The sequence below is a fragment of the Oryx dammah genome, unplaced genomic scaffold (assembly GCF_014754425.2).
Source record: "Oryx dammah isolate SB20612 unplaced genomic scaffold, SCBI_Odam_1.1 HiC_scaffold_11164, whole genome shotgun sequence".
Lineage (NCBI taxonomy): Eukaryota > Metazoa > Chordata > Mammalia > Artiodactyla > Bovidae > Oryx > Oryx dammah.
This window is the reverse complement of record NW_024080557.1, coordinates 6,225,893-6,253,391: the sequence shown is the minus strand read 5'-3', so window position 1 is coordinate 6,253,391 and position 27,499 is coordinate 6,225,893. Positions and strand designations below refer to the sequence as shown.

At 38.8% G+C, this 27,499-nt stretch overlaps 1 protein-coding gene across 1 annotated transcript; it reads right to left on the bottom strand.

The window, feature by feature from the left end:
- Positions 1-400: 400 nt before the first annotated feature.
- LOC120860716 (mediator of RNA polymerase II transcription subunit 30) lies at positions 401-23,673 on the bottom strand. The gene is made up of 4 exons (XM_040236463.1): positions 23,326-23,673; positions 16,272-16,430; positions 14,249-14,350; positions 401-802 (listed from the first exon to the last, which is right to left on the bottom strand). Exons 1-4 carry the CDS (start codon positions 23,500-23,502, stop codon positions 707-709), a joined length of 534 nt encoding a protein of 177 aa, XP_040092397.1. The 5' UTR covers positions 23,503-23,673; the 3' UTR covers positions 401-706.
- Between the last annotated feature and the right edge of the window lie 3,826 nt (positions 23,674-27,499).

Genomic DNA, 27,499 nt, shown 5'->3' with positions numbered 1-27,499 from the left:
TTACTCAAACTCATGTCTATTAAGTCAGTGATGCCATCCAACCATCTCATCCTCTGTCATCCCCTTCTCCTCCTGCCCTCAATCTTTCCCAACATCAGGGTCTTTTCAAATGCATCAGCTCTTCGCATCAGGTGGCCAAAGTATTGGAGTTTCAGCTTCAAGGGCAGTCCTTCCAATGAATATTCAGGACTGATTTCCTTTAGGATTGACTGGTTGGATCCCCTTGCCAGTCCAAGGGACTTTATTGGGACTCAAACTAAAATTTTTAAATTGAGCTCAAATGGTAACTTTAATGTTTAATTTGTACCACAGATGGACTGAACTTGATATTTTCATCTGCAAGAATGTTTAAACCTTTAATTTTCTCCTAAATGGTTAATGAAATGAACAAAACAATCAGTGATCAAATTTAGAAATTTATTTACAAAAGTTAATTATTTTTGCTTTTAAAAAACAATTATTCAATTCATGAAGAGTAACCAAAAACAAATCTCATCAAAATGTATTACAATAGTCTCTCACAGAATCAATAGCTTTTTAAAAAACCACCAGTGAATACTTTACTGTAAAACCACAGTGTAAAAAATAGAAACTTTAATTCTAGTGACTAGACTGAAAGCTGATAAATAATCTTCTTCAAAGGGAAAAAATACTTGAGGGGGAAAAAAACGGTGTAATGTGTAAAGCCGGAAATTTAAATATCAGTTTAGTTCCTCATTGCTAACATGGCATTTATATCCCAGATGAGATTTCGTAATTGATCCATAATTTGCTTCAGCTGTTGATTCTTCTGTTTGAGTTTCTGCAGAACAAAAGAATTTATCAAAAAATGTTTCATGAAATACAGACCATGAAGATATAAGATTAAAATGTCATTAAGTCAGAACTCTAATGAACCAGACAGAAATTAAGCTAAACACTTCCTTAAGGCAGAGTAGGAGTAGGAAATGGCAACCCACTCCAGTATTCTTGCCTGGAAAAATTCATGGACAGAGAAGCCTGGTGGACTACAGTCCATGGGGTCCCAAAGAGTTGGACACGACTGAGGGACTAAGCATGCACTTAAGGCAGAAGGTCTCAATACTTTTCTGGCCGCAAACATCCACTGAAAGGCATAATAAATTCTAATTCAGCCTACAGAGCCTATGGCTCCAGCCCCCTACCTCCTTTTCCTCCTCCATTCGAACCACCAAAGAAAATAAGCTAAATGTTCAATTATAAAACTTAAGCATATAGGTTTCCAGAAGGCAGTGTAGCTTAATGGTTAAGAACATAAGCCCTAAAGCCTGGGTTCTCTGGGTTTACACTCAGCTCCTTCACTAAGTAAATATTACTTAATCTCTCTATGCGTCAGCTTCCACAACAGAAAAATGGGGATAATAACTGAACCTATTTCATAAGGGTTCTTATGGAGAGTAAAAGATCTGATTCACGTCAAGTGTTAGCAGTGAGCCTAGCATACAAGTAAGTGAAAGTGAGTGAAAAGTCAAAGTGTCAGTTGCTCAGTTGTGTCGGACTCTTTGAGACCCCATAGACAACAGCCCGCCAGGCTCCTCTGTCCATGTGATTCTCCATGCAAGAATACTGGAGTGGGTAGACATAAGCATTCAACAAATGTTACTGGTAGGCACAGAACATAAACTGTCAATAGAGAATATAAAGTATAATAAAAATGCAATTGATCTTTCAAACGTGGCAGAAGTCACTAATTTCTCTAAGCATGAAGTGCAATCTACTTCTAATTCTGAAAACTGAAGACAGGATGCCACAGCCCTGATAGAATCTTCTTCATAACTGAGATTTCCTGGATGCCCTGAATGCACATGGAATGTGTCTGTTATCTCCAGATCTGGCTCTCTAACAGGCCAGTTTATCAACTTCTTAGTAAGCATCTTTCCTTCAAATCGTATGTAGTAAATGTCTGTGTAGATAAAACAAGATCAAAATAGAGAATTTCAAAGTGTTCACTAGTTGTTATAATAATCATTACTGTTAAGTGACCTCTTGGAAATATTACATTTGGAAGTAATACATTTAGTTAGATAATTTTAAAGACACTACATTAAAATACCTCTAGATCAAGTCATACATGTTCATTATAAGGAGACCTAGAAATGTTAATTTTGATTTATTAAAAAGCAAACTGAGATTAAATAAATTGTTCATATTTTATCTAGAGTCAGAGAGGGAACAGGAGGAAAGGAGCCAAAAGGGAGGAGGAAGAAATTCTTATTGGTATTCAACTTCTTGAAAGGCCAAGTTTGGTGAAAGAAGCTTAGTGATCACATTTTCAGTATTCATTAAGAAGTAACTGAAGTAATAAAATTATATTAATGAGTAATTAAAAAGAGACTTTGAAATCAGTATCAAAACAGAGGTTACAGATGATTCCCACAATGGTTTCATCAATGGAATAAATGCTACTTTCAAGAACACTCACTTGGAAATATAAATTCTGATATTAAAAAATTTATCTTCATTAACTCAAAAAATAAAGAGAACTAAAAAAAGGTAGGATATTTTCAAGGTAATACTCAACTTTAGGGAATAGTAAAAATTTTTAATTTAAAGAATGCCATATCATAAGGCATTAGGATAGTTTGTCTCAAAGAGACCACTAAGTCTTAAATTTTAAAAAATTAGCATGCAACTAAAAAATACCTGGGGCCAAAACACATCATGAAAATATCAACACCAAAGCTGACAGCTATGCTTATTAGTGGTTAAATTGTAAATAAATTTTCATGACATGATACAGGATTTAATATATACAATCTTACCACTGATTGATTTTAACAGAGGTTGACAGCTGCTATTATCAAAATCCATCAGCTGTGCCTAATTTGTTACACTAACAGGTGAATGTGTAAGTAGAGTAGTTAAAAAAATGTTTATGCTAAGTAATACTATGTAATTTAATATTCATCCAAAGGCTGTGACAATTGATCAAAGCAGTCTGTCCTCTGTGTCCATGGTTCTGCATCTGCAGATTCAGTCAGCTGCAGATTGTGTAGTACTGTAGTATTTTACTGAAAAAAATCTGCATGTAAGTGGACCCGCACTATCCAAACCTGTGTTGGTCAAGGGGCAGCTGTGGCTGAAAAATCAAACCAATTAATTTCGACTTTTAATAGCATCTGTGTAATTATGCAATTAAATTGTTGTTTAGTCGCTCAGTCATGTCTGACTCTTTTGTGACCCCATGGACTATAGCCTGTCCATGGGATTCCCTAGGCAAGAATACTAGAGCGGGTTGCCATTTCCTTCTCCAGGGGATCTTCTCAACCCAGGGACTGAACCCACATCTCCTACACTGGCAGGCAGATTCTTTACCACCAAGCCACCAGGGAAGCCCGTAATTAGATTAGACCAACATTTTACCATCTGAAGGTGGTTATTTAAAATAAACATTTTTCACAGAAACACTCAGGTATGTGTGCCATTAAGGCAGAAAAATATATCAATTGATCATGAGTTTACTCAGTGTTTTATAATTTTTCAATTATATTTTAATCTTATATTCCAGAAAGGAGGTACAAAATTTGAAGAAGTAGAGGAAAGGAAAAAATAATTAGTAGCACTAATTATACATGATAACTTGGTTAATAGGATATGTATTATGTTTAATTCACATTTATGATGCTTTATTTAAGGAATAAGTTAAAAACCTCTTTGGGTCAAAAAATCCACTTTGGTTTTTAGCTGTTAACTTTATTCTCTTTTGCCTTTTTAAGGGGAATTTCAATTTGAGTTAACCAAATATTAGGCCTCTCCTCTTAAAAAATATATATATATAAACTTTAAACTTTTTCAGATGGACCTAGAGAGTGTCATTCAGAGTTAAGCCTCTCCCCCCCCCTTTTTTTTTTTGGTCTCTGTTTATCGCTTAGTTCTTCAGTCTTTCCTCAAATTAGACTGACAATTTCCAGGAGTAAGAGAGAGCTATGAGGCCAATCAAATGAATACTTCTCCCGCCACTCAAGAGAAGATACTTTCTCTCTCAATTTTTTTTCCAATGGAAATATAAGGCTAAGCTTTAAATCTGTTTAATTTAAAACATTTAATGGATTCTTTCCTTTTTGTAATAATCTTCAGTTCAATACCATGTTAAATGAAACAAGCTTTACCCCAAAGCCAGAAGCACATACAACAGCAAATTCAACAGATTCAAATGGTTTAATCAAAATCAAAGAGTGTTCTCAAATGCCTGAAGTAGAAATGGGAACAGAATTTAAAATATGGGCTTTTATGCCAAAACTAGATAAACCTTCAGAAATACTATTTTGTGTATTGAAATAAACTTACTGCAGGTACACACTGTGGACTAAACACGTTTCTTTTTTTTCTCATACCCTAATAAAATGGCAGGAGGGGAATGAAAAGGCTATAAATTCCCATGGAGAAAAATGATCAGAAAGGAGACAATAGTAGATGCCAGGTGGCACATTTTAAGGTGGGGCATAGAAGGGGGAATAGTAAATGAGAGGAATGGGAAATGACATGGGAGGAAACCACTGTACCACCCAGAAGGATGCCACTGAGAATGGCTGATCCTCCATGGAGAAGTGGAGGCAAGTGCCACCGCAAAGTCTGCTGTGAGGCCTGGGGATGAAAGCTGGAGGGGAAGAGCTACAGAAACAAGCGAAAGCCTAGAGTGCTCATTCCTATTTCTCACCAACACGGGACTGAGTCACCTCTCCAGAGTTCCGTACCCACTCCCCCTTTGAGGGAACCAGGTTTGTTTCTTATGAACCAAATAGCTGGGGATTCCGGGATTCAGTGCCACCAGCACAGAAAGCAAGAAGACAGGAGACTATCCCTCTATGTAGGACACTGGAAGATTCTGAACAGCCCTAAAGAAAAAAATCTCAGCAAATGATCCTTGGGGGTCCCCCAAAGAAAAAAGCCAGCTTGTTTCCAATCTTGCTATGATGAAAGCCAATTCACAAAGCCTATGATTAGTGTCTTAGTGCCTCACTCCCAAATAGAAATGGCTCGTGTTTAAGCATCCGACACTCCACAGATCTTTGATCCTCCATCTACAAAGACAACAAAACATAACAGACAGGGGTTGACAAACTATGGCACATGACCTGTTTTTGTAAGGCCCGTGAACTGAGGATGGTTTTTACATCAGAACAAGGATCACCATGTCTCACAAAGCCTAAAAATATTTATAACTAGACTTTTAAAAATCTACCAAATGCCATATGAGATTATGGAAGAACACCTTTTAATTTCCGAGGGAAATTAATTTACAACATATAATTTTATATGCAGTGAAACAATCAACTGGACAGATACACAAAGACTAAAACCTTCAGTTCGGTTCAGTCGCTCAGTCGTGTCCGACTCTGCGACCCCATGAATTGCAGCACGCCAGGCTTCCCTGTCTATCACCAACTCCCAGAGTTCACCCAAACTCTTGTCCATTGAGTCAGTGATGCCATCCAGCCATCTCATCCTGTCATCCCCTTCTCCTCCTGCCCCCAATCCCTCCCAGCATCAGAGTCTTTTCCAATGAGTCAACTCTTCGCATGAGGTGGCCAAAGTACTGGAGTTTCAGCTTTAGCAGCAGTCCTTCCAAAGAACACCCAGATCTCCTTTAGAATGGACTGGTTGGATCTCCTTGCAGACCAAGGGACTCTCAAGAGTCTTCTCCAACACCACAGTTCAAAAGCAGCAATTATTCCACCCTCAGCTTTCTTCACAGTCCAACTCTCACACCCATACATGACTACTGGAAAAACCATAGCCTTGACGAGACGGACCTTTGTTGGCAAAGTAATGTCTCTGCTTTTGAATATGCTATCTAGGTTAGTCATAAATTTCCTTCCAAGGAGTAAGCGTCTTTTAATTTCATGGGTGCAGTCAACATCTGCAGTGATTTTGGAGCCCCCAAAAATAAAGTCTGACACTGTTTCCACTGTTTCCTCATCTATTTCCCATGAAGTGATGGGACCAGATGCCATGATCTTCGTTTTCTGAATGTTGAGCTTTAAGCCAACTTTTTCACTCTTCTCTTTCACTTTCATCAGAGGCTTTTTAGTTCCTCTTTACTTTCTGCCATAAGGGTGGTGTCATCTGCATATCTGAGGTGATTGATATTTCTCCCGGCAATCTTGATTCCAGCTTGTGCTTCTTCCAGCCTAACGTTTTTCATGATGCACTCTGCATAGAAGTTAAATAAGCAGGGTGACAATATACAGCCTTGACGTAGTCCTTTTCTTATTTGGAACCAGTCTGTTGTTCCATGTCCAGTTCTAACTGTTGCTTCCTGACCTGCATACAGATTTCTCAAGAGGCAGGTCAGGTGGTCTGGTATTCCCATCTCTTTCAGAATTGTCCACAGTTGATTGTGATCCACATAGTCAAAGGCTTTGGCATAGTCAATAAAGCAGAAATAGATGTTTTTCTGGAACTCTCTTGCTTTTTCCATGATCCAGCAGATGTTGGCAATTTGATCTCTTGTTCTTCTGCCTTTTCTAAAGCCAGCTTGAACATCAGGGAGTTCACGGTTCACATATTGCTGAAGCCTGGCTTGGAGAATTTTGAGCATTACTTTACTAGCGTGTGAGATGAGTGCAATTGTCTGGTAGTTTGAACATTCTTTTCCATTGCCTTTCTTTGGGATTGGAATGAAAACTGACCTTTTCCAGTCCTGTGGCCACTGTTGAGTTTTCCAAATTTGCTGGCATATTGAGTGCAGCACTTTCACAGCATCACCTTTCAGGATTTGAAATAGTTCAACTGGAATTCCATCACCTCCACTAGCTTTGTTCGTAGTGATGCTTCCTAAGGCCCAGTTGACTTCACATTCCAGGATGTCTGGCTCTAGGTGAGTGATCACATCATCGTCATTATCTGGGTCATGAAGATCTTTTTTGTACAGTTCTTCTGTGTATTCTTGCCACCTCTTCTTAATATCTTCTGCTTCTGTTAGGTCCATACCATTTCTGTCCTTTATCAAGCCTGTCTTTGCATGAGATGTTCCCTTGGTATCTCTAATTTTCTTGAAGAGGTCTCTAGTCTTTCCCATTCTGTTGTTTTCCGCAATTTCTTTGCATGATCGCTGAGGAAGGCTTTCTTCTCTCTCCTTGCTATTCTGTGGAACTCTGCATTCAGATGCTTATATCTTTCCTTTTCTCCTTTACTTTTTGCTTCTCTTCTTTTCACAGCTATTGTAAGCCCTCCCCAGACAGCCATTTTCATTTTTTACATTTCTTTTCCATGGGGATGGTCTTGATCCCTGTCTCCTGTACAATGTCACAAACCTCATTCCATAGTTCATCAGGCACTCTTATCAGATCTAGTCCCTTAAATCTATTTCTCAATCCACTGTATAATCATAAGGGATTTGATTTAGGTCATACCTGAATGGTGTAGTGGTTTTCCCTACTTTCTTCAATTTAAGTCTGAATTTGGCAATAAGGAGTTCATGATCTGAGCCACAGTCTGTTCCCGGTCTTGTTTTTGCTGACTGTATAGAGCTTCTCCATCATTGGCTGCAAAGAATATAATCAGTCTGATTTCAGTGTTGACCATCTGGTGATGTCCATGTATACGGTCTTCTCTTGTGTTGTTGGAAGAGGGTGCTGCTATGACCAGTGTGTTCTCTTGCCAAAACTCTATTAGTCTTTGCCCTGCTTCATTCCATATTCCAAGGTCAAATTTTCCTGTTACTCTAGGTGTTTCTTGACTTCCTATACTTTTGCATTCCAGTCCCCTAAAACAAAAAGGACATCTTTTTTGGGTGTTAGTTCTAGAAGGTCTTGTAGGTCTTCATAGAACCGTTCAACTTCAGCTTCTTCAGTGTTACTGGTTGGGGCATAGACTTGGATTACCATGATATTGAATGGTTTGCCTTGGAAACAAACAGAGATCATTCTCTCATTTTTAAGACTGCATCCAGGTACTGCATTTCGGACTCTCTTGTTGACCATGATGGCTACTCCATTTCTTTTAAGGGATTCTTGCCCACAGTAGTAGATATAATGGTTATCTGAGTTAAATTCACCCATTCCAGTCCATTTTAGTTCACTGATTCCTAGAATGTCGACATTCACTCTTGCCATCTCCTGTTTGACCACTTCCAATTTGCCTTGATTCATGGACCTAACATTCCAGGTTCCTATGCAATATTGCTCTTTACAGCATTGGATCTTGCTTTTATCATCAGTCACATCCACGACTGGGTATTTTTTTGCTTTGGCTCCATCCCTTCATTCTTTCTGGAGTTATTTCTCCACTGATCTCCAGTAGCATATTGGGCACCTACCGACCTGGAGAGTTCGTCTTTCAGTATCCTATCATTTTGCCTTTTCATACTGTTCATGGGGTTCTCAAGGCAAGAATACTGAAGTGGTTTGCCATTCCCTTCCCTACATTTCTCCTGAAGAAGCCACTGATGTATGAACCTTACAAACAAGGGAGGAAATAAACCAAGAAAGAGGAAGATGGGAGAGATAGCTGAGGAGATAGTAAAATTAACTGAAGAGGTGAAGGAAAGGCCTCAGGACAGTAGCTGAATACCAGGCTTAGTGAGCATTCAATTCAGACCTAGCAAGATCGTCCCAGCAAGACAGAGGATTCTGGGGGCAGGGTGGAATGGGGGGAACAAACCTATAAGTCATCTGATAATTTGATGCTGGAAAGTTGGGAAACAGTACTGACCTGCTCCCACAGATGCATAAAGAACTAACCAAATTTTTCAAAATTACAGAACTATTAACTCTAGGAAAACAAAAAATTGTTCAAGGAAATATAACTCTGGTTTCCTACGTGGTTTAGCAATAAACAGTATCTATGTGCCATAATAATATGAACATAGAATATTTACTGAATCCCAATTATGACAGAACCACACTGAAAGAACTGGGGGAAGGAAAGAGGTAGGTGGGTCCTAGACAGAGACCATAAAGAGACCTACATCCTCCTATGGAGAAATACTTTTACATGTCAAATGCTTTGTATCAATTATATCCTTATCTTAAAATTCACAAAATTCTAGCTAGTAAGAATGTTTTGATTACACACTGTCAAGGAATTACTATATTCTGATTATTTGAAAAGAAAGTGAAAGTGAAGTCACTCAGTCATGTCTGACTCTTTGCGGCCCCATGGACTGTACCCCACCAGACTCCTCCATAGAATAGGCTATTTCAAAATCATATTAGAAAAGGGGAGAAACTTAGAGAAATAGGAAGTGAAATGAAATATCTTTAGAGAAATGATCTCATTCTGAAGCTTTTCTCTCCCCTGCCCCACCAAAATATCATAGTATCTTCTAGGTTAGAGAACAAACTATATTTAAGTCACATGTAGCATTCTGAAATCAAGTTATCATCACAATGGTGTTTTATTTACCTATACATTTCATAACATCCTTACTACAGAGAAAAATAATAGAACACATCCATTGTGAATTAATATATAAGATTATCAACAGAAACATATAACACTTCTTAATATATGGATGTCTCATCTCTCTGGACTACCAAACACCACTTACTTTTCAAGATTTAACTTAAAAGTTTCCCCTCCTAATCTCTACTGTAAATTCTTTATGCTTATTACTGTTAAATTTACTGAACATATTCTTAATGTATAGTCCACCTCATAAAATTTTCTTAAATGTTATTTTAGAAAAATCTTTTTTTTCTGAGTTTTTATATATATTTTTCTTTTAGTTTTCTAATATTTTGTTTTACAAGTCTTATCTTCAACTCTGAAATTCATTTTGACACATGGTGTAATGTAAAAACTAGCTAAATTTCCCCCAAAGTGTCTATTTTTAAAGACTAATTTTCCACATAATCCCTCTTATGTCATATTAAATTCTCATACATTAATATAATAGTAAGACAGTTTTTCTGAATATTAGTTTACTAATCTGTCTGTATAATTGTAAGGGATTTGATTTAGGTCATACCTGAATGGTGTAGTGGTTTTCCCTACTTTCTTCAATTTAAGTCTGAATTTGGCAATAAGGAGTTCAAGATCTGAGCCAGTCAGCTCCTGGTCTTGTTTTTGCTGACTGTATAGAGCTTCTACACCTTTGGCTTCAAAGAATGTAATCAATCTGATTTCAGTATTGACCATCTGGTGATGTCCATGTGTAGAGTCTTCTCTTGTGTTGTTGGAAGAGGGTGTTTGCTATGACTGGTGTGTTCTCTTGGCAAAACTCTATTAGCCTTTGCCCTACTTTGTTCTGTACTCCAAGGCCATATTTGCCTGTTACTCCAAGTATTTCTTGACTTCCTACTTTTGTATTCCAGTCCCCTATAATGAAAAGGACATCTTTTTTGGGTGTTAGTTCTAGAAGGTCTTGTAGGTCTTCATAGAACCATTCAACTTCAGCTTCTTCAGCATTACTGGTTGGGGCATAGACTTGATTTACTGTGATATTAAATGGTTTGCCTTGGAAACAAACAGAGATCATTGTGTCATTTTTGAGACTGCATCCAAGTATTGCATTTTGGACTCTTGTTGACTATGATGGCTACTCCATTTCTTCTAAGGGATTCTTGCCCACAGTAGTAGATATAATGGTCATCTGAGTTAAATTTACCCAGTCCAGTCCATTTTAATTTCCTGATTCCTAAAATGTTGATATTCACTCTTGCCATCTCCTGTTTGACCACTTCCAATTTGCCTTGATTCATGGACCTAACATTCCAGGTTCCTATGCAATATTGCTCTTTATAGCATTGGACTTTGCTTCTATCACCATTCACATCTACAACTGGATGGTGTTTTTGCTTTGGCTCCGTCTGTTCATTCTTTCTGAACTATGGATGGAGGTTCGTGACACTGTACAGGAGACAGGGATCAAGACCATCCCCAAAAAAAGGAAATGCAAAAAAGCAAAATGGTTGTCTGAGGAGGCCTTACAAATAGCTGTGAAAAGAAGAGAAGCGAAAAGCAAAGGAGACAAGGAAAGATATACCCATTTGAATACAGAGTTTCAAAGAATACCAAAGAGAGATAAGAAAGCCTTCCTCAGCGATCAATGCAAAGAAATAGAGGAAAAGAACAGAATGGGAAAGACTAGCTATTCCTTCAGGAAATTTAGAGATACCAAAGGAACATTTCATGCAGAGATGCGCTCAATAAAGGATATAAATGGTATGGACCTAACAGAAGCAGAAGATATTAAGAAAAGGTTGCAAGAATACACAGAAGAACCATACAAAAGAGATCTTCATGACCCAGATAACCATGATGGTGTGATCACCCACCTAGAGCCAGACATCCTGGAATGTGAAGTCAAGTGGGCCTTAGGAAGCATCACTACGAACAGAGGTAGTGGAAGTGATGGAATTCCAGTTGAGCTATTTCAAATCCTCAAAGATGATGCTGTGAAAGTGCTGCACTCAATATGCCAGCAAATTTGGAAAACCCGGCAGTGGCCACAGGACTGGAAAATGTCAGTTTTCATTCCAATGGATGTTAGAGTTGGAATATAAAGAAAGCTGAGCGCCGAAGAATTGCTGCTTTTGAACTGTGGTGTTGGAGAAGACTCTTGAGAGTCCCTTGGACTGCAAGGAGATCCAACCAGTCCATTCTAAAGGAAATCAGCCCTGAATATTCATTGGAAGGACTCATGTTGAAGCTGAAACTCCCAATGCTTTGGCCACCTGATGCGAAGAACTGAATCATTGGGAAAGACCCTGATGCTAGAAAAGACTGAAGGTGGGAGGAGAAGGGGATGACAGAAGATGAAATGGTTGGATGGCATCACTGACTCAATGGATATGAGTTTGAGTGATGGACAGGGAGGCCTGGCATGCTGAAGTTCACAGGGTCACAGAGTCAGACACAACTGAACGACTGAACTGAATTGAATCAGTCTGTTCTTATGCCAGTATTTCACACTTAATTATTGTTTTTATAATATGCTTCATCTAACATTTTAATTTTGAAGCAAAGAGTCTGTTCGTTTTATTACTCTTACTGGAATTTTTTTTATTATATGTATTTGAGTATGCTCTCAAGGAAAAAAGTTCCAATTTTTTATTTGTTTTTTGATTGGTATTGCACTAAAATCTTACTATTTTGTGCAATTTCAAGAGAATTCACATTTGTACTTGGAGTGTTACTAACACTATTCTGTAAAGCAATTATCTTTGAATTAAAAAATAAATAAAAAACTATGAAATAATCAAGACTGGCATTTTTAGAGTAGTTATTGCCCATGTAAGAATGTCATGTGTTTTTTCAACTGTTCAAAATTTCTTTATGAGTCTGGCTAGCGGTTTATGAATTCTGTTTATCTTTTCAAAGTACCAGCTCTTGGTTTCATTCATCTTTGCAATTGTTTTCTTTGTCTCTATTTCATTTATTTCTGCTGTGATCTTTATGGTTTCTTTCCTTCTACTAACATTAGGTTTTATCTGATCTTTCTCTAGTCATTTTAGGTGTAAGGTTAGGTTCTTTATTTGGGATTTTTCTTGGGAAGGGACAGTTAGGGAGTTTGTGTTGGATATGTATACACTTCTATATTTAAAATGGATAACAAAAAGGACCTACTGTACAGCACATGGAATTCTGCTAAATGTGCTGTACAGTAGGTGGCAGCCAGAATGGGAGGGCAGTTTGGGGGAGAATGGATACATGTGTAAGTATGGCTGAGTCCCTTTGCTGTTCACCTGAAACTATCATAACATTGTTAATCAGCTATACTCCAATATAACATAAAAAGTTTTACCAAAAAATAATCCTTTTATATATATTAAGTTTAGTCTCATATATTATGGAAATCCTAACTACTTAATATTTGTTGTTGCAACTGTGAATAGGATCTTATAATCTAACTGGTTTATAACATTATAGGAAACTGGTATAAATCTTTAAGCTCTTTTATCAAATACTTACTGCCTCTACTTGTTAATCAGTGAGCTGCTTTGAGCTTCAGAAGCTTAAGCTATAATGTTATGTACTACCTTAACAAACTTAACAAATTTGTATATAATAACTTTTGTTTCATAAAGTTTGTTTCACTGGCTATAATTTCTAAAGTAGCATCAAACACAGTAGTATAAGGCATCTTATTTTCTGCCTGTTTTTAATATGACTGGAGAAGGAAATGGCAACCCACTCCAGTATTCTTGCCTGGAGAAGCCCATGGACAGAGGAGCCTGGTGGGCTCCTGTCCATGGGGTAGCACAGAGTCGGACACAGCTGAAGCGACTCAGCATGCATGAATGCTTTGAAGAAGGAAATGGCAACCCACTCCAGTATTCTTGCCTGGAGAGTCCCGTGGATGGGGGAGCCTGGTGGGCTGCCGTCTATAGGGTCACACAGAGTCAGACATGACTGAAGCAACTTAGCAGCAGCAGCAGCAGCAGCAATATGACTAGTTCTGTATTTCATTTCTATGAAAAATGTTGACTACATATCTGAGATTAAAGTTCTTTTTTTAAGACTATCACATTAATAATTTTAAGCATTCTTTGAGTCAGCAACATTTTAAGTCTATCAAATGTCTTCTAGATCTGAGGAAAAACAATTTTTTTCAATTTGGCCTACAGACCTTATATAAGTAAACTAAGTCATCCTCCTCTACCTAAGAAAACCCTCTTTGGCTGTGGTAGATTAATTAATGTCCTGATGAATTCTATTAACTAGCATTAAGAATTTCAGGAGTGAGGCAGGAGGTGGGGGCACTTATTTGTAAGTAAAGCACCAAGACTGGTAGTTTTATTTTGTGTGCTGTTTGTTAGCCATGCTTCTATCCCAGAATGGACTGACAACATCCCTTATCTCCCTATGTTTCAAGAGAACTATCTGAACATTATCTTCTGAACTTCTGAAAGTACTCAGCAATAAATTCAAGTTAGGAACTTTTGTAGGGTGAAGGGTGGGATGGGGTAGTGCTTTGGTAACTCTCAATTTCTTATTCAGCTGTTGAGACATTCACATCTCCTACTTGTAAAGTATTATCATTTGCTGCTCCAAATATGCTGTAACCTAGAGAGCTACAATTCTGCCTGGAGAAGAAAGTGTAAATGGGTCGTGACAGAGCACCTATGAGGCCTTTCTAAGAGCTTTATTGCCTGAATTCTGTGATCTTCTGACTAACTAGATGGCATTTCTGTTTACCTCTGAGTTTGGGGTTGTACTCTAAGTAGGTTAAATTTGCCACAGAAACAACTTCAGGTCCAAATTATGTTTTTGAGTTACATAGACTCCCTTTTAATTTTTATCAATAATTCAGAAATGTAAGACATACAGACTAGCAACTCACTTTATTGACTTCTGCAATTTCTCGCCTCTCTTCACTAGCAAAACGAGGTGGGCCAGCCCGGTCATCTTTTGAGCCATCTTCTTCCACATATGGAATAAGTTGCTGAGAGTGACAGACACAAGTTAAAAGTCAAAGATATGACAATTTCCAATTATACTGGCATAGATAATACATCCAATTAAGATCAATTTTACACTTTTAACAGTACAAAAATACATTTTAATTCAAGTGATGGCCTAAAATAAAAGCATTAGAAGTATATATCATTTCAATAAGTTCTGTACATTTGCTTTTTGGGTTTCTTTTGCAAAACAGTCCTTTTAGCAAAATTAGTTGTCACATGTAATTAAGTAATGTCCTACTCAGTCAATCAGCAAATATTTAATTGGCAGACACTGGGTGAAGAGACACTGCAAAAATAATGCCAAATAAGATACAAGTCCTACCCTTAAGTACTTTATGTCCATTCGGCTAGAATAGGCTTCCTTGATCTATACTAGAAAGAAAGGAACTTCATGGACATATATTATATAATTGTGATTTACTTGTCATCAAAGTGTCTACGTAGATTTCTAGATGTCTTATATTTGGGAGAAAGTTTTTTTGTAAGAGAAAAAGTTTATATAGCAATGGAACTTCCAGCAGAATTATAATTAAATATGTATAGATTTGTGATGACATTTGTTTGATGAAACCCCTTGTAGAGTCACTGGAGACTTGTCTCTCCCACCTTAGATTACCAATGCAGGAATAGGACAGAGGTAAGTAGTATAACCAGTAATCAATCTGGCCAAACTTTTGTGAATTCTTGGGACAAATATAAATTTGCCTACATCCACAACTACTTTCTTCCTTTCCTCTCTCCAAATGCAGACAGTGGTCCTTCATCTCAAATACATTTAGTCTTCATTCCTGTACACTGAGTCCTCTGCCCTCCTGACGTCATTATTTATTTCCCCTGACCTCACCTGACTGTTTTCTTCCATTTTCATCTAAACAAGTTCTCCCATTTGGGGGGGGGGGCACCCAAACTCTATCCCTCCTACCACCTACTGCTTTCTTCTTTTGTTTTTAGTCTAAGCTTCTTGAAAGATGGATATCCACTTTTTGGCTTCAGTTCCTTACTTCCTGTTTAATCTTCAGCTCACTGTGATCTGACTTCTATTGCTATCTTTCCACCAAAGCTCCTACCAAATATACCAACAATTTTCCTCTAGCAAAATCTGCTGGACAGTTTTCATTCCTTATTTTCCTTGACTTTTCTGCAGCCTCTATCAGAGTCCACCATATTTCTGACCCTCCACACCTCTGACCACTTTTTTTCAGGCTGTACTGCAGTTTCCTCTTTCTCTGTTCACCCCATACATGCTGCTCACTCAAATAAGAAAGCACCGATGACAAGCAACTGTTCTTTATATAGAGTGAGAGAACATCTAACCCCACTCCCTGCCACCAGCTACCTCTGCTGGCAGAGATTATCACTTGTCAACAGGAAAGGAACACCTATAAAAATAACCATATACCTGATTAACTAAAATATACCTATGACCCAAGATTAAACTTAAAGAAATATATTTAAAAACTAGAGTGATTCTACTAAGATAATTTAATAATGATAAAAATGGTTACAATCTTTTATCCATAAAGAACTTACATGAAAACCACTGTAAAAGTATTTTACAATACTATTAAAATGTCTACTAAGACATCATGCACTGATTTCATTAAAATGAGACACTGAGAGCAATAATAGAAGTTGCCACAGATAATCTCCGATAATCTCCCCCAACAACAAAAATTCACTATCAGCCTGGATGCTAAAGTCTGCAAGAAATTATCAACATGAAAAGACAGTTCTATATATATACACACACACACATATCTCACAATTTCATCTTTTCTAGTCAAAAGTGAAACCAGTATGATCAAAATCTGGAAATACTGTGAAAATAGAGAAAAGGGGGAAAAATTACAAATGTCCTAAGACTCTTACATTCACCCTCCCTCGACCACTAAAACTTGCCTCTACTGGAATGGGATCCATCCCTCCGCAGTTTTCATTGCATTTATCATAGACCAATCTCAGCTTCCTGAAGAGAATAGAAAGTTGGCGAAGATGATCCTGTAGTTTTGCTAACCGGTCTTGGTATGTTCCAGTATGGTAAGTGACACCATTTGGCAGCTTCTCGGACAAAAACCCAAAAACGTAAAGTAATGAAAATCAAGGTTTTCTTTAAGCAAAGCTAATAAACAGAAACAATCTTTGAGCAATGCATAAAAGCCAGCTGTTCCTCACAATGAAACAATTACAACTTGAAGAATTTAACAGTAATTTATTAATTAGCTCCTTAGCATACTGTCAAGCAGTTCTACAAGACTTTGTGATAAGCCTTTCTGATCAGCTGAAATGCTTCCTGCCTCTCACTTTTGATTATATTTATACCACAGCTTTGTATTATAACTAAAAAGAATACACAATTTTAATATCACTTAAGATAATGTAAAAGCAGCAAGGTGCTGAACTCAACCAGGAGCTGAATTCAAACAACTCAAAATACAATTTTAAGAAAAAGAAGAAGAAAAGGAAAAAAAATGAAGATATGGCTTTTCAGTAGAAGAAAAAGAAGAGTGTGCCGCCGTTGTTGCAAAAATAATCTCAAGATACCTTAACTATTATAATTAAGATGCTCTAGGCATGCATTTGGAGAAGGCAATGGCACCCCACTCCAGTACTCTTGCCAGGAAAATCCCATGGACAGAGTAGCCTGATCGGCTGCAGTCCATGGGGTCGCTAAGAGTCGGACACAACTGAGCGACTTCACTTTCACTTTTCACTTTCGCGCATTGGAGAGGATGGCCACCCACTCCAGTGTTCTTGCCTGGAGAATCCCAGGGACGGCAGAGCCTGGTGGGCTGCCGTCTGTGGGGTCGCACAGAGTAGGACACGACTGAAGTGACTTAGCGGCAGCAGCAGGCATGCATTAAAACATAAAGCTGTCTCCAAAAGTTCTACTTTAAAAATAAATCAATAGCAGGCAATATATAGTAACAAATCAATCTGTACTTGAAAATTATTAATAAATTATTGCAAATAACTGCTATGATCATAACTCTGTCCTGGATGCTTACATATTTTTAATTCAGGAATTTTACCAAAAGAAGCCAAAATACACACTGAAATGACAAAAATCACACGTAAATGGAAAAACTGACTACTACTTACAACTAAATGCACATTTTCTGCAGTGCTGAAACTTACAAAATCTTCCTCTCTGTGTACATCTTTACAATATTTTATTCCCACAATTTGATCTGTGAAATTATCCTAAAACTAGAATTAACAAAGTTTGTACCATGGTTTCTAGTATATAAGGTAATTTCATTAAAATCACTAATTCATACACTTATCTTAGGGATTATAAAGTGACTTAAAATCAAAAGTCCAACTAATGTCTAATAGCTAGAAGATCAATCCAGTCTTTTCTAAACCTCACTTCATCCTTTTTTCCTTTTCTAAACAGCTGAGGTAGGAATCAAAAAAAGCCTGATACAGTGTTCAGAGAAGAAAGAAAATAAGAGCCACTATTGTTCCAAGTAGGTAAAACCATAAACACGGAAAGGGGAAAAAAAAAGATGAAAGGCATATATGTAGTTTTATATATATATAGTTATTAAAAAGTGTAATAGTTCATAGAAGATGTAATAGGAAGATAGGCTTAATAATTTTCTTCATCTCATTTCTAAATTTCCTATAATGTTATGGTTTATAACTTAAGGAGTTGGATCTTTTAAAATTCTTTGAAATTAGTTTTTATAATATTAGGATTTTTGGAAATTTTCAAGCATTAAAACATTCTGCAGATGATATCTCAAAGAAAAGGGTTAAAGTATCAAAGACTCAATTAGTGAAAACAGTTTAAAGGACAAAACCATTGAGAGTTCACCCTCCACAATACTATGTGGGATTCCCATGATGTTTCAATTTATGAACTTTCAAAACATTAAAAAATAAGAAAAAATTTTCAAAGGGTCACTGCTTTCTTGTTTGGGTGACAATAAGAAATATAATAATTACACTTCACATACAGAAGCAGGCTATGCCTTTACTATGGTACTACTTTTTTTGTACTGTTATGGTACATTTTTTTTTACCTGCATTATAGATACTACATACTTTGCCTATATTTTGTATTTAATAAAGACTAGAAGATACTCATGATGTACTCTGCATATAAGTTAAATAAGTAGGGTGACAATATACAGCCTTGACATACTCCTTTTCCTATTTGGAACCAGTCTGTTGTTCCATGTCCAGTTCTAACTGTTGCTTCCTGACCTGCATAGATTTCTCAAGAGGCAGGTCAGGTGGTCTGGTATTCCCATCTCTTTCAGAATTTTCCACAGTTTATTGTGATCCACACAGTCAAAGGCTTTGGCATAGTCAATAAAGCAGAAATAGATGTTTTTCTGGAACTCTCTTGCTTTTTCCATGATCCAGCGGATGTTGGCAATTTGATCTCTGGGTCCTCTGCCTTTTCTAAAACCAGCTTTAGAAGTTCACGGTTCACGTATTGCTGAAGCCTGGCTTGGAGAATTTTGAGCATTACTTTACTAGCGTGTGAGATGAGTGCAATTGTGTGGTAGTTTGAGGATTCTTTGGCATTGCCTTTCTTTGGGATTGGAATGAAAACTGACCTTTTCCAGTCCTGTGGCCACTGCTGAGTTTTGTGCTGGGCTGGAAGAGGCACAGCTGGAATCAAGATTGCCAGGAGAAATATCAATAACCTCAGATATGCAGATGACACCACCCTTATGGCAAAGTGAAGAGGAGCTAAAGAGCCCCTTCATGAAAGTGAAAGAGGAGAGTGAAAAGGTTGGCTTAAAGCTCAACATTCAGAAAATGAAGATCATGGCATCTGGTCCCATCACTTCATGGGAAGTAGATGGGGAAACAGTGGAAGCAGTCTCAGACTTTATTTTGGGGGGCTCCAAAATCACTGCAGATAGTGATTGCAGCCATGAAATTAAAAGACGCTTACTCCTTGGAAGGAAAGTTATGACCAACCTAGATAGTATATTCAAAAGCAGAGACATTGCTTTGCCAAAAAAGGTCCGTCTAGTCAAGGCTATGGTTTTTCCAGTAGTCAGGTATGGGTGTGAGAGTTGGACTGTGAAGAAAGCTGAGCGCCAAAGAATTGATGCTTTTGAACTGTGGTGTTGGAGAAGACTCTTGCGAGTCCCTTGGTCTGCAAGGAGATCCAACCAATCCATTCTAAAGGAGACCAGTCCTGGGTGTTCATTGGAGGGACTGATGCTAAAGCTGAAACTCCATAAGTTTGGCCACTTCATGGAAAGAGTTGACTCATTGGAAAAGACTCTGATGCTGGGAGGAATTGGGGGCAGGAGGAGAAGGGGACGACAGAGGATGAGATGGCTGGATGGCATCACTGACTCGATGGACACGAGTCTGAGTGAACTCCAGGAGTTGGTGATGGACAGGGAGGCCTGGCATGCTGCAATTCATGGGGTCACAAAGAGTCGGACATGACTGAGTGACTGAACTGAACTGAATAAACATGATCCAAGGATCATCTGCATGGAAATCCAACCAGTCCATCCTAAAGGAAATCAGTCCTGAATACTCACTGGAAGGACTGATGCTGAAGCTGAAACTCCAATACTTTGGTCACCTGATGTGAAGAACTGACTCATTAGAACTGACTCACTCATTCCCCTGATGCTGGGAAAGACTGAAGGTGGGAGGAGAAGGGGTCGACAGAGGATGAGATGTTTGGATGGCATCACCGACTGGATGCACATGAGTTTGAGCAAGCTCCGGGAATTGGTGATGGACAGGGAAGCCTGGCGTGCTGCAGTCCCTGGGGTCACAAAGAATCAGACATGACTGAGTGACTGAACTGAACTGTGGAGAGAGGTTAGACAGGTAGCAGAGGAGGAGGAATGTTCACTATAATGTCCCTTTTCATTTCTGAATTCAGAATATATTTTATACTTTTTTTAAAAAGGTAAGATTTAAAGCATAACAAATAGAACCAAAGCAATACTTTTTCATGCAAGGAATCAACCTAGGTTCTAGTGATTTGGAGGGAGACATCTGTTCAGTTCAGTTGAGTCGCTCAGTCAAGTCCGACTCTTTGTGACCCCATGAATTGCAGCACGCCAGGCCTCCCTGTCCATCACCAACTCCCAGAGTTCACTCAGACTCACATCCATCAAGTCAGTGATGCCATCCAGCCATCTCATCCTCTGTCGTCCCCTAATCCTCCTGCCCCCAATCCCTCCCAGCATCAGAGTCTTTTCCAATGAGTCAACTCTTCGCATGAGGTGGCCAAAGTGTTGGAGTTTCAGCTTTAGCATCATTCCTTCCAAAGAAATCCCAGGGTTGATCTCCTTCAGAATGGACAGGTTGGATCTCCTTGCAGTCCAAGGGACTTTCAAGAGTCTTCTCCAACACCACAGTTCAAAAGCATCAATTCTTCGGTGCTTTGTTAGTCCCATGCAGTTTTATTCAAAATGTTTCTTTATATGTGCAGTCTTCTCAGAAGAGAGTCTGTAGTTTCCATAAGATTGTCAAGAGGGTAAAGGACAACTAATAAAGAAGGACTTCTCTAAAACCAATGCTCAGAAATAACCTCAGAAGTTGGTATTTATGGTACGTCATGCTTCTGGATTAATAATATAGAAGATAATTTTAAAAATTTGAACTTAAAAATATATTAACAAATAGTTTATATGTAGTCTTGTTTGTATCACTTCTCCTCCCAGCTTTCTATAAATTAAGGAGCACACTGTTGCTTAATTTACAGCTGATTATGATATGGCCCAAAGGGTCTTAGTGAGTTAAAACATAGAATTCACAAGCACAAAGAAATAGTTTTTGTAGTCCTTACAAATTGGCTTTGAATATATGTCCACATGTAATCTAGTTATTGATAGTATCTTTTGAGAGTTCATTTCTTTCACTGTCAGTCATGGATGTGTATTAGCTCTCTGTTCATAATATAAACTGTTGATAGCAAGTTAGTATAATAAAGAGGTTAGTAGAAAAAGCTACCAGTCATATATGACGTTGAGTAAATTCTACTTTCTTTAAGTCTCAGTTTCCTTAATTGTAAAATAGAGATAAAAATACTTCTTAGAACTGTTCTTATGACAATGTACCTGACTAAGAAAAGTATTTGATAAATGTTAGCTATTAGCTCTACTAGTCCAATACAGCAGCTTAAAAATAAATATTTGCTAAATTCTGAGATCATTTAATTTGTATTTTAATCATTTTACATTTTAATCTGTAAATTTTTTAAAAAAATTAAAAAAATTTTTTTTTAATCTGTAAAATTTTTAAAACAATTGCCAAAGATTTCATATCTCCTCTTGGATTCCCTTTTTATCTCACAGTGGCTTATTAACAGGGTCTTAAAATATTTCCATACAGTTGTACTACTTCTAGAATCAAGAGGAAAAATACCCCAACCATTTTATTTAAAAAGGCAATAAAACACCACTAAACACTTATTTAGTGCACCAGCTGAAATAAGAGTTTGAAAGTTCTAAGAGTCTGGTTTCAAATTTACTCTACACTGACTATCACCTCTGTCACTTCACCTCTCAGAGCCATAGAATCCTCATCCATAAAACAAGAATGATATCCACATCACACAGTAGTAAGATAAGCCTTAAAAATGGGTTAGTAAAACAGGAAAATGGTGCTGGAATGACATGATATCCAAACGCAAAAAAAAAAAAAAGATCCATATCTATCATTATTTTAAAAAAGTAACTCCATGTGGACCATAGACCTAAATGTAAAACCTAAGACTATAAAACTTCAGAAGAAAACAAAAGATATCTTTGGGTTAGGCAAAGATTTCTTAGGTATGGCACCAAAACCCAAAATCTGTAAAAGGACAAATCAATAAATTGGATTTCATCAAAATTTGAAATATCTGTTCTTCAAAAGACAATGTGAAGAGAATAAAAAGACATGCCACAGGCTGGGAGAAAGTATTGATGAAACAGAAAGACATATAATTCCAAAAAAAAAAAAAAAAAAAAGGAAAAAGAAAGACAGTAACAACTACTGGCAAGGACGAGGAAAGTTTTGGAAAAGTTTCTTAAAATGGTAATCAATCATTTCCCTCATAACCCAGAAATTCCATGCCTAGGCATCTACCTACTCAAGAGAAATGAAACACATGTTCACACAAACATTTGTAACTGAACACTCAGAAGTATTATTTATAATAGCTCCAAAGTGGATACAAACCAAATGGCCATCAACAGATACACTAATTGTGATATATTCATACAATAGAATACTGTTCAGCAATGAAAAGGAAATGACCTATTGATATTTGTTGAGTGAAAGAAGCCAGATCCGTGCCCCCCGCCAACCATAGTGTATGATTTCATGTGTATGAAACTCTAGAAAATGCCAACTAGCTATGATTCCAGAAAGCAAAAGAGAGACTGCCTGTGGATGGAGAGCCAAGTAAAGATTTAAAAGGGACACGAGAATGTGCTCACTTCTCCACAGAGGGACCTGTGGGGTGATGGAGGTTGGTTTCACAAGTACACATGTGTCAAAACTTTGAATAAATGCATTGTATTGGGAATCAGTTATACCAAAATAAAGCTGTTTAGCAAAAATGGTTAGCAGAATCTGAATTCAACTCCTTGAACCATCACAAAGTATTCTGTGGAAAAATATGAGATTAAAATAACCCAAAGAGCGTGGAGGAGTGAGGCCCACCTCTACCTTGAAAGATACAAGAGTTCGCCTAGAGCCTACAGAACCTGGTCGAATCTAGATGTGGCTTCATCCTTTTCAGAAATCCGGTCTGCAAAACATCACCTTCACATCTTGGGGACAGACACTTTATCGGGGAACACTTCTGAATGTAAATGAGGGCGACCCCATACTCGTGGATTGCCCAGGGCAGCCGCATCGACGCCGAGGGACCCCAGGTAACAATTAAACCAGCTGCTCCTTCCCTCTCAGAAGCACCTCGCTTTCTCCAAGCACGCCCCGGAGCGGGGCCTGCCCTCCTTCCCACCTGCATGTTTCTCAGGAGCTGGAAGATCTCCATGGTGCGGTACACGATGTCTTGGACCGTCTCCTGCCCGATTCGGCAGAGCGATGCAGTGTTGACCTCTCGGGCCGCCTGCTGGGCCTGGGGCCCAGCGAAGGGCCCGGGCGCCATCCCCGACGCCGCCAACGGAGGGGTGGACATGGCGCGGCAGCGGCGTCAGGTCAGCAGGGCTGGAGGATAGGTGTCGGGGATGTCCCCCGACGCTGCTCCACCTCAGGCCTCGGCGTAAGCAGGAGCTTGTGAGACTCCGGCGGTCTGATTTCAAAACAGCGGCCGCCACTTCCGCCACGGTGACGTGACGCGCCGTCAGACGTCACAGGGTCCGCCCACTCGGCTGGTCCCTGGAAACCTGTGGTTCAAGGACGGCTGGGATTGGACTGGACGCGCGGGCGGGTCGGGTCGCACGTGTTGAGCAGCCAATCACCGGGTGCACTCCAGACAGAGGGGGCGGTGTGCAGGGTGGGAGGCAGGTGGGCTTTCCCACAGTTCGTTTCCCAGTCTCAGCCAGTGGTTAAAATTCTTACTAGAACTCTGAATTCGTGTTACTTGCTGATTATTGCCTTGTCATGAGCCTACGAAGTTTGTAGTATTACTTTCCTTTCACAACTAAAAGGCAGACTCAGAGGGGGTAGTTCGACGTGTTTCGTCACAAACAACTTGCAACTGAAAACCTGAAATTTGAGTTTTTGATGTTCCAAGCTTCACTGTGACGTGATACTAATTTCCCACCAATTGTTTCCTGCTAAAAAATCCGTTTATCTGACAAGCTTTCCTGATCACGGAAAGTATAAAATTAACACTTCTGTCTCTCATGGCACACAATTCTTCCACTTCCTTCCCTTTTCTGACTTTGGCACTATGTTATATATAATTTTCAGTCTGTCTTCTTTCTGACTTCTCCTTGCTTTATTCACACACACCAGATATCCTGGACTAATATTCTGCCCAACTGTGGACAAATCACATCAGCATCCATGCAAAGCATGGGAGTAACCATCAGTTCAGTTCAGTCTCTCAGTCGTGTCCTACTCTTTGAGACCCCAGGGACTGTGGCCAGACTTTCCTGTCCATCACCAACTTCTGGAGCTTGCTCAGACTCATGTCCATCCAGTCGGTGATGCCATCCAACCATCTCATCCTCTGTCATCTCCTTTTCCTCCTGCCTTCAACCTTTCCCAGCATCAGGGTCTTTTCCAGTGAGTCAGTTCTTTGCGTCAGGTGGCCACAGTATTGGAGCTTCAGCTTAGGCATCAGTCCTCCCAATAAATATTCAAGATTTCCTTTAGGACAGAATAGTTGGATCTCCTTGAAGTCCAAGAGACTCTTCAAGAGTCTTCTCCAGCTCCATAGTTCAAAAGCATCAGTTCTTTGGTGCTCAGCTTTCTTTATAGTCCGGCTCTCACATCCATACATAACTACTGAAAAAACCAAAGCTTTGACTAGATGGACGTTTGTTGGCAAAGTAATGTCTCTGCTTTTTAATATGCTGTCTAAGTTGTTCATGGCCTTCCCTAGTAGCTCAAATGGTAAAGCATCCACCTGTAATGCAGGAGACCAAGGTTCAATCCCTGGGTCGAGAAGATCTCCTGGAGAAGGAAATGGCAACCCACTCCAGTATTCTTGCCTAGAGAATCCCACGGACAGAGGAGCCTGGTGGGCTACAATCTATAGGGTCGCAAAGAGTCGGACACAACTGAGCGACGAACACACACACACACACACACACACACACACGTTGTTCATAGTTTTTCTTCCAAGGAGCAAGTGTCTTTTAATTTCATGGCTGCAGTCACCATCTGCAGTGATTTTGGAGCCCAAGAAAATAAAGTCTGTCACTGTTTCCATTGTTTCCCCTTCTATTTGCATGAAGTGATGGGACCAGATGCCATGATCTTCCTTTTTTTGATGTTGAGTTTTAAGCCAACTTTTTCACTTTCCTTTTTCACTTCTAAGAAAGTTTTTTAGTTCTTTCAGTTCAGTTCAGTTCAGTCGCTCAGTTGTGTCTGACTCTTTGTGACCCCATGAATTGCAGCACGCCAGGCCTCCCTGTCCATCACCAACTCCCGGAGTTCACTCAAACTCATATCCATTGAGTCAGTGATGCCATCCAGCCATGTCATCCTCTGTCGTCCCCTAATCCTCCTGCCCCCAATCCCTCCCAGTATCAGAGGCTTTTCCAATGAGTCAACTCTTCCCTTGAGGTGGCCAAACTTATGGAGTTTCAGCTTTAGCATCATTCCTTCCAAAGAACACCCAGGACTGATCTCCTTTAGAATGGACTGGTTGGATCTCCTTGCAGTCCAAGGGACTCTCAAGAGTCTTCTCCAGCACCACAGTTCAAAAGCACCAATTCTTCGGCACTCAGCTTTCTTCACAGTCCAACTCTCACACCCATCATGACTACTGGAAAAACCGTAGCCTGGACTAGATGGACCTTTGTTGGCAAAGTAATGTCTCTGCTTTTGAATATGTTCTCTAGGTTGGTCATAACTTTTCTTCCAAGGAGTAAGCATCTTTTAATTTCATGGCTGCAATCACCATCTGCAGTGATTTTGGAGCCCCCCAAAATAAAGTCTGACACTGTTTCCACTTTTTCCCTATCTATTTCCCATGAAGTGATGGGACCAGATGCCATGATCTTCGTTTTCTGAATGTTGAGCTTTAAGCCAACCTTTTCACTCTCCTCTTCCACTTTCATCAAGAGGCCTTTTAGTTCCTCTTCACTTTCTGCCATAAGCATGTTGTCATCTGCATATCTGAGGTTATTGATATTTCTCCTGGCAATCTTGATTCCAGCTTGTGCTTCATCCAGCCCAGCATTTCACATGATGGGAAACCTTTGGGATTGTTGATAGCATTAAGTGAGATTCTGAATATAAAGTACTTATAGTTCAAAGCATAAGTATTCAATAAATGTGTTCACATGTGTAACAGTGAGAATAAATAGGTAAAGTAAGAAGTAAGGAAAAGTTGTCCCAGGACAGAGGCAATAGGAATACTAAGGGACATAAACAGGAAAAGAAGGCCATAATAACAAAGTTGACAATAGTCTGAGAGATTGAAGGAAAATCAAGATAATATCATACCATGGAAGCCACAGGAAGCACAGGTTATTTCAGAAAGAAGCTCTTGGTGAACAGTGTGAGATCCTGCTGTAAGAGGAGGTATCTTAATTTAAAGACTAGGAATATTAAGTGGAAAATTCTTGCCTGACATCATGTAGAAAAAATGGTGAAGTGAGACAGCAACTATGTGTTCAATCCAGGAGCTATGCTGCCTTTTTCCTCTGCAACAGAATATCTGATTTTAATAGACATCAGGGTGAATATATGTCTCAGTCTTCATTACATGTTGGCAAGGCTGTTTTACTGGGTCATAGCCAGTGGGTTAAAAGCATGGGTGACACGTGAGGCTATTGGCAGTTATGTCTAAAAGAAGGGAGCCATCTGAACAGCATGATAACCAATGAAACAAACAGGCAACCTGTGGAATGGGAGAAAATATTTCACAAACCATAATATTCACATAAGGGGCTAATATCCAAAATATATAGGAACTTATACCACTAAATAGCAAAGGACAAATAATTAATTTAAAAATTTGACAGAGGCTCTCAATAGATATTTTTCTAAAGAAGACGTAAAAATGGCCAAAGAGTCCATGGAAAAAATCAAATCAAAATCATCAGGGAAATGCAAATCAAAATCACAAGGAGATATCACTTCACACCTATTAAAATGGCTATTATCAAAGATAAGAGATAAGAGTTGGCTACAATGTTGAGAAACGGGAACCTTTGTGCACTGGTGGTAGAAATGTGAATTGGAACAGCACTGTGGAAAAGAGTATGGAGGTTCCTCAAAAGCTTAAAAATAAAACTACCATATTATGTAGCAATCACACTTCTGAGTATATATCCAGAAGAATTTAAATGAGGATTTCAAAGAGATATCTACATTCCCATGTTCATTGCAGCATTATTCACAGTAGCAGAGATGAGGAAATGACCCAAATAGTCATCAACAGATGAATGGATAAAGAAAATGTGGTGCGTGCAAGTATTTCAACCTTTAAAAAGAAGCAAATTCCATCCCTTGTGATAACAAGGATAGACCTATAAGACGTTATGATAAGTTAA

Bases quoted from the DNA above. Each gene is read 5' to 3' on its own strand.
- LOC120860716 (XM_040236463.1), bottom strand. From the start codon at position 23,502: ATGTCCACCCCTCCGTTGGCGGCGTCGGGGATGGCGCCCGGGCCCTTC. The intron at 16,431-23,325 runs GTGGGAAGGAGG...TTGTCCGAGAAG, and splicing joins AGCTCCTGAGAAACATGCAG to CTGCCAAATGGTGTCACTTA. The intron at 14,351-16,271 runs GCAAGTTTTAGT...TGTCACTCTCAG, and splicing joins TGGATCCCATTCCAGTAGAG to CAACTTATTCCATATGTGGA.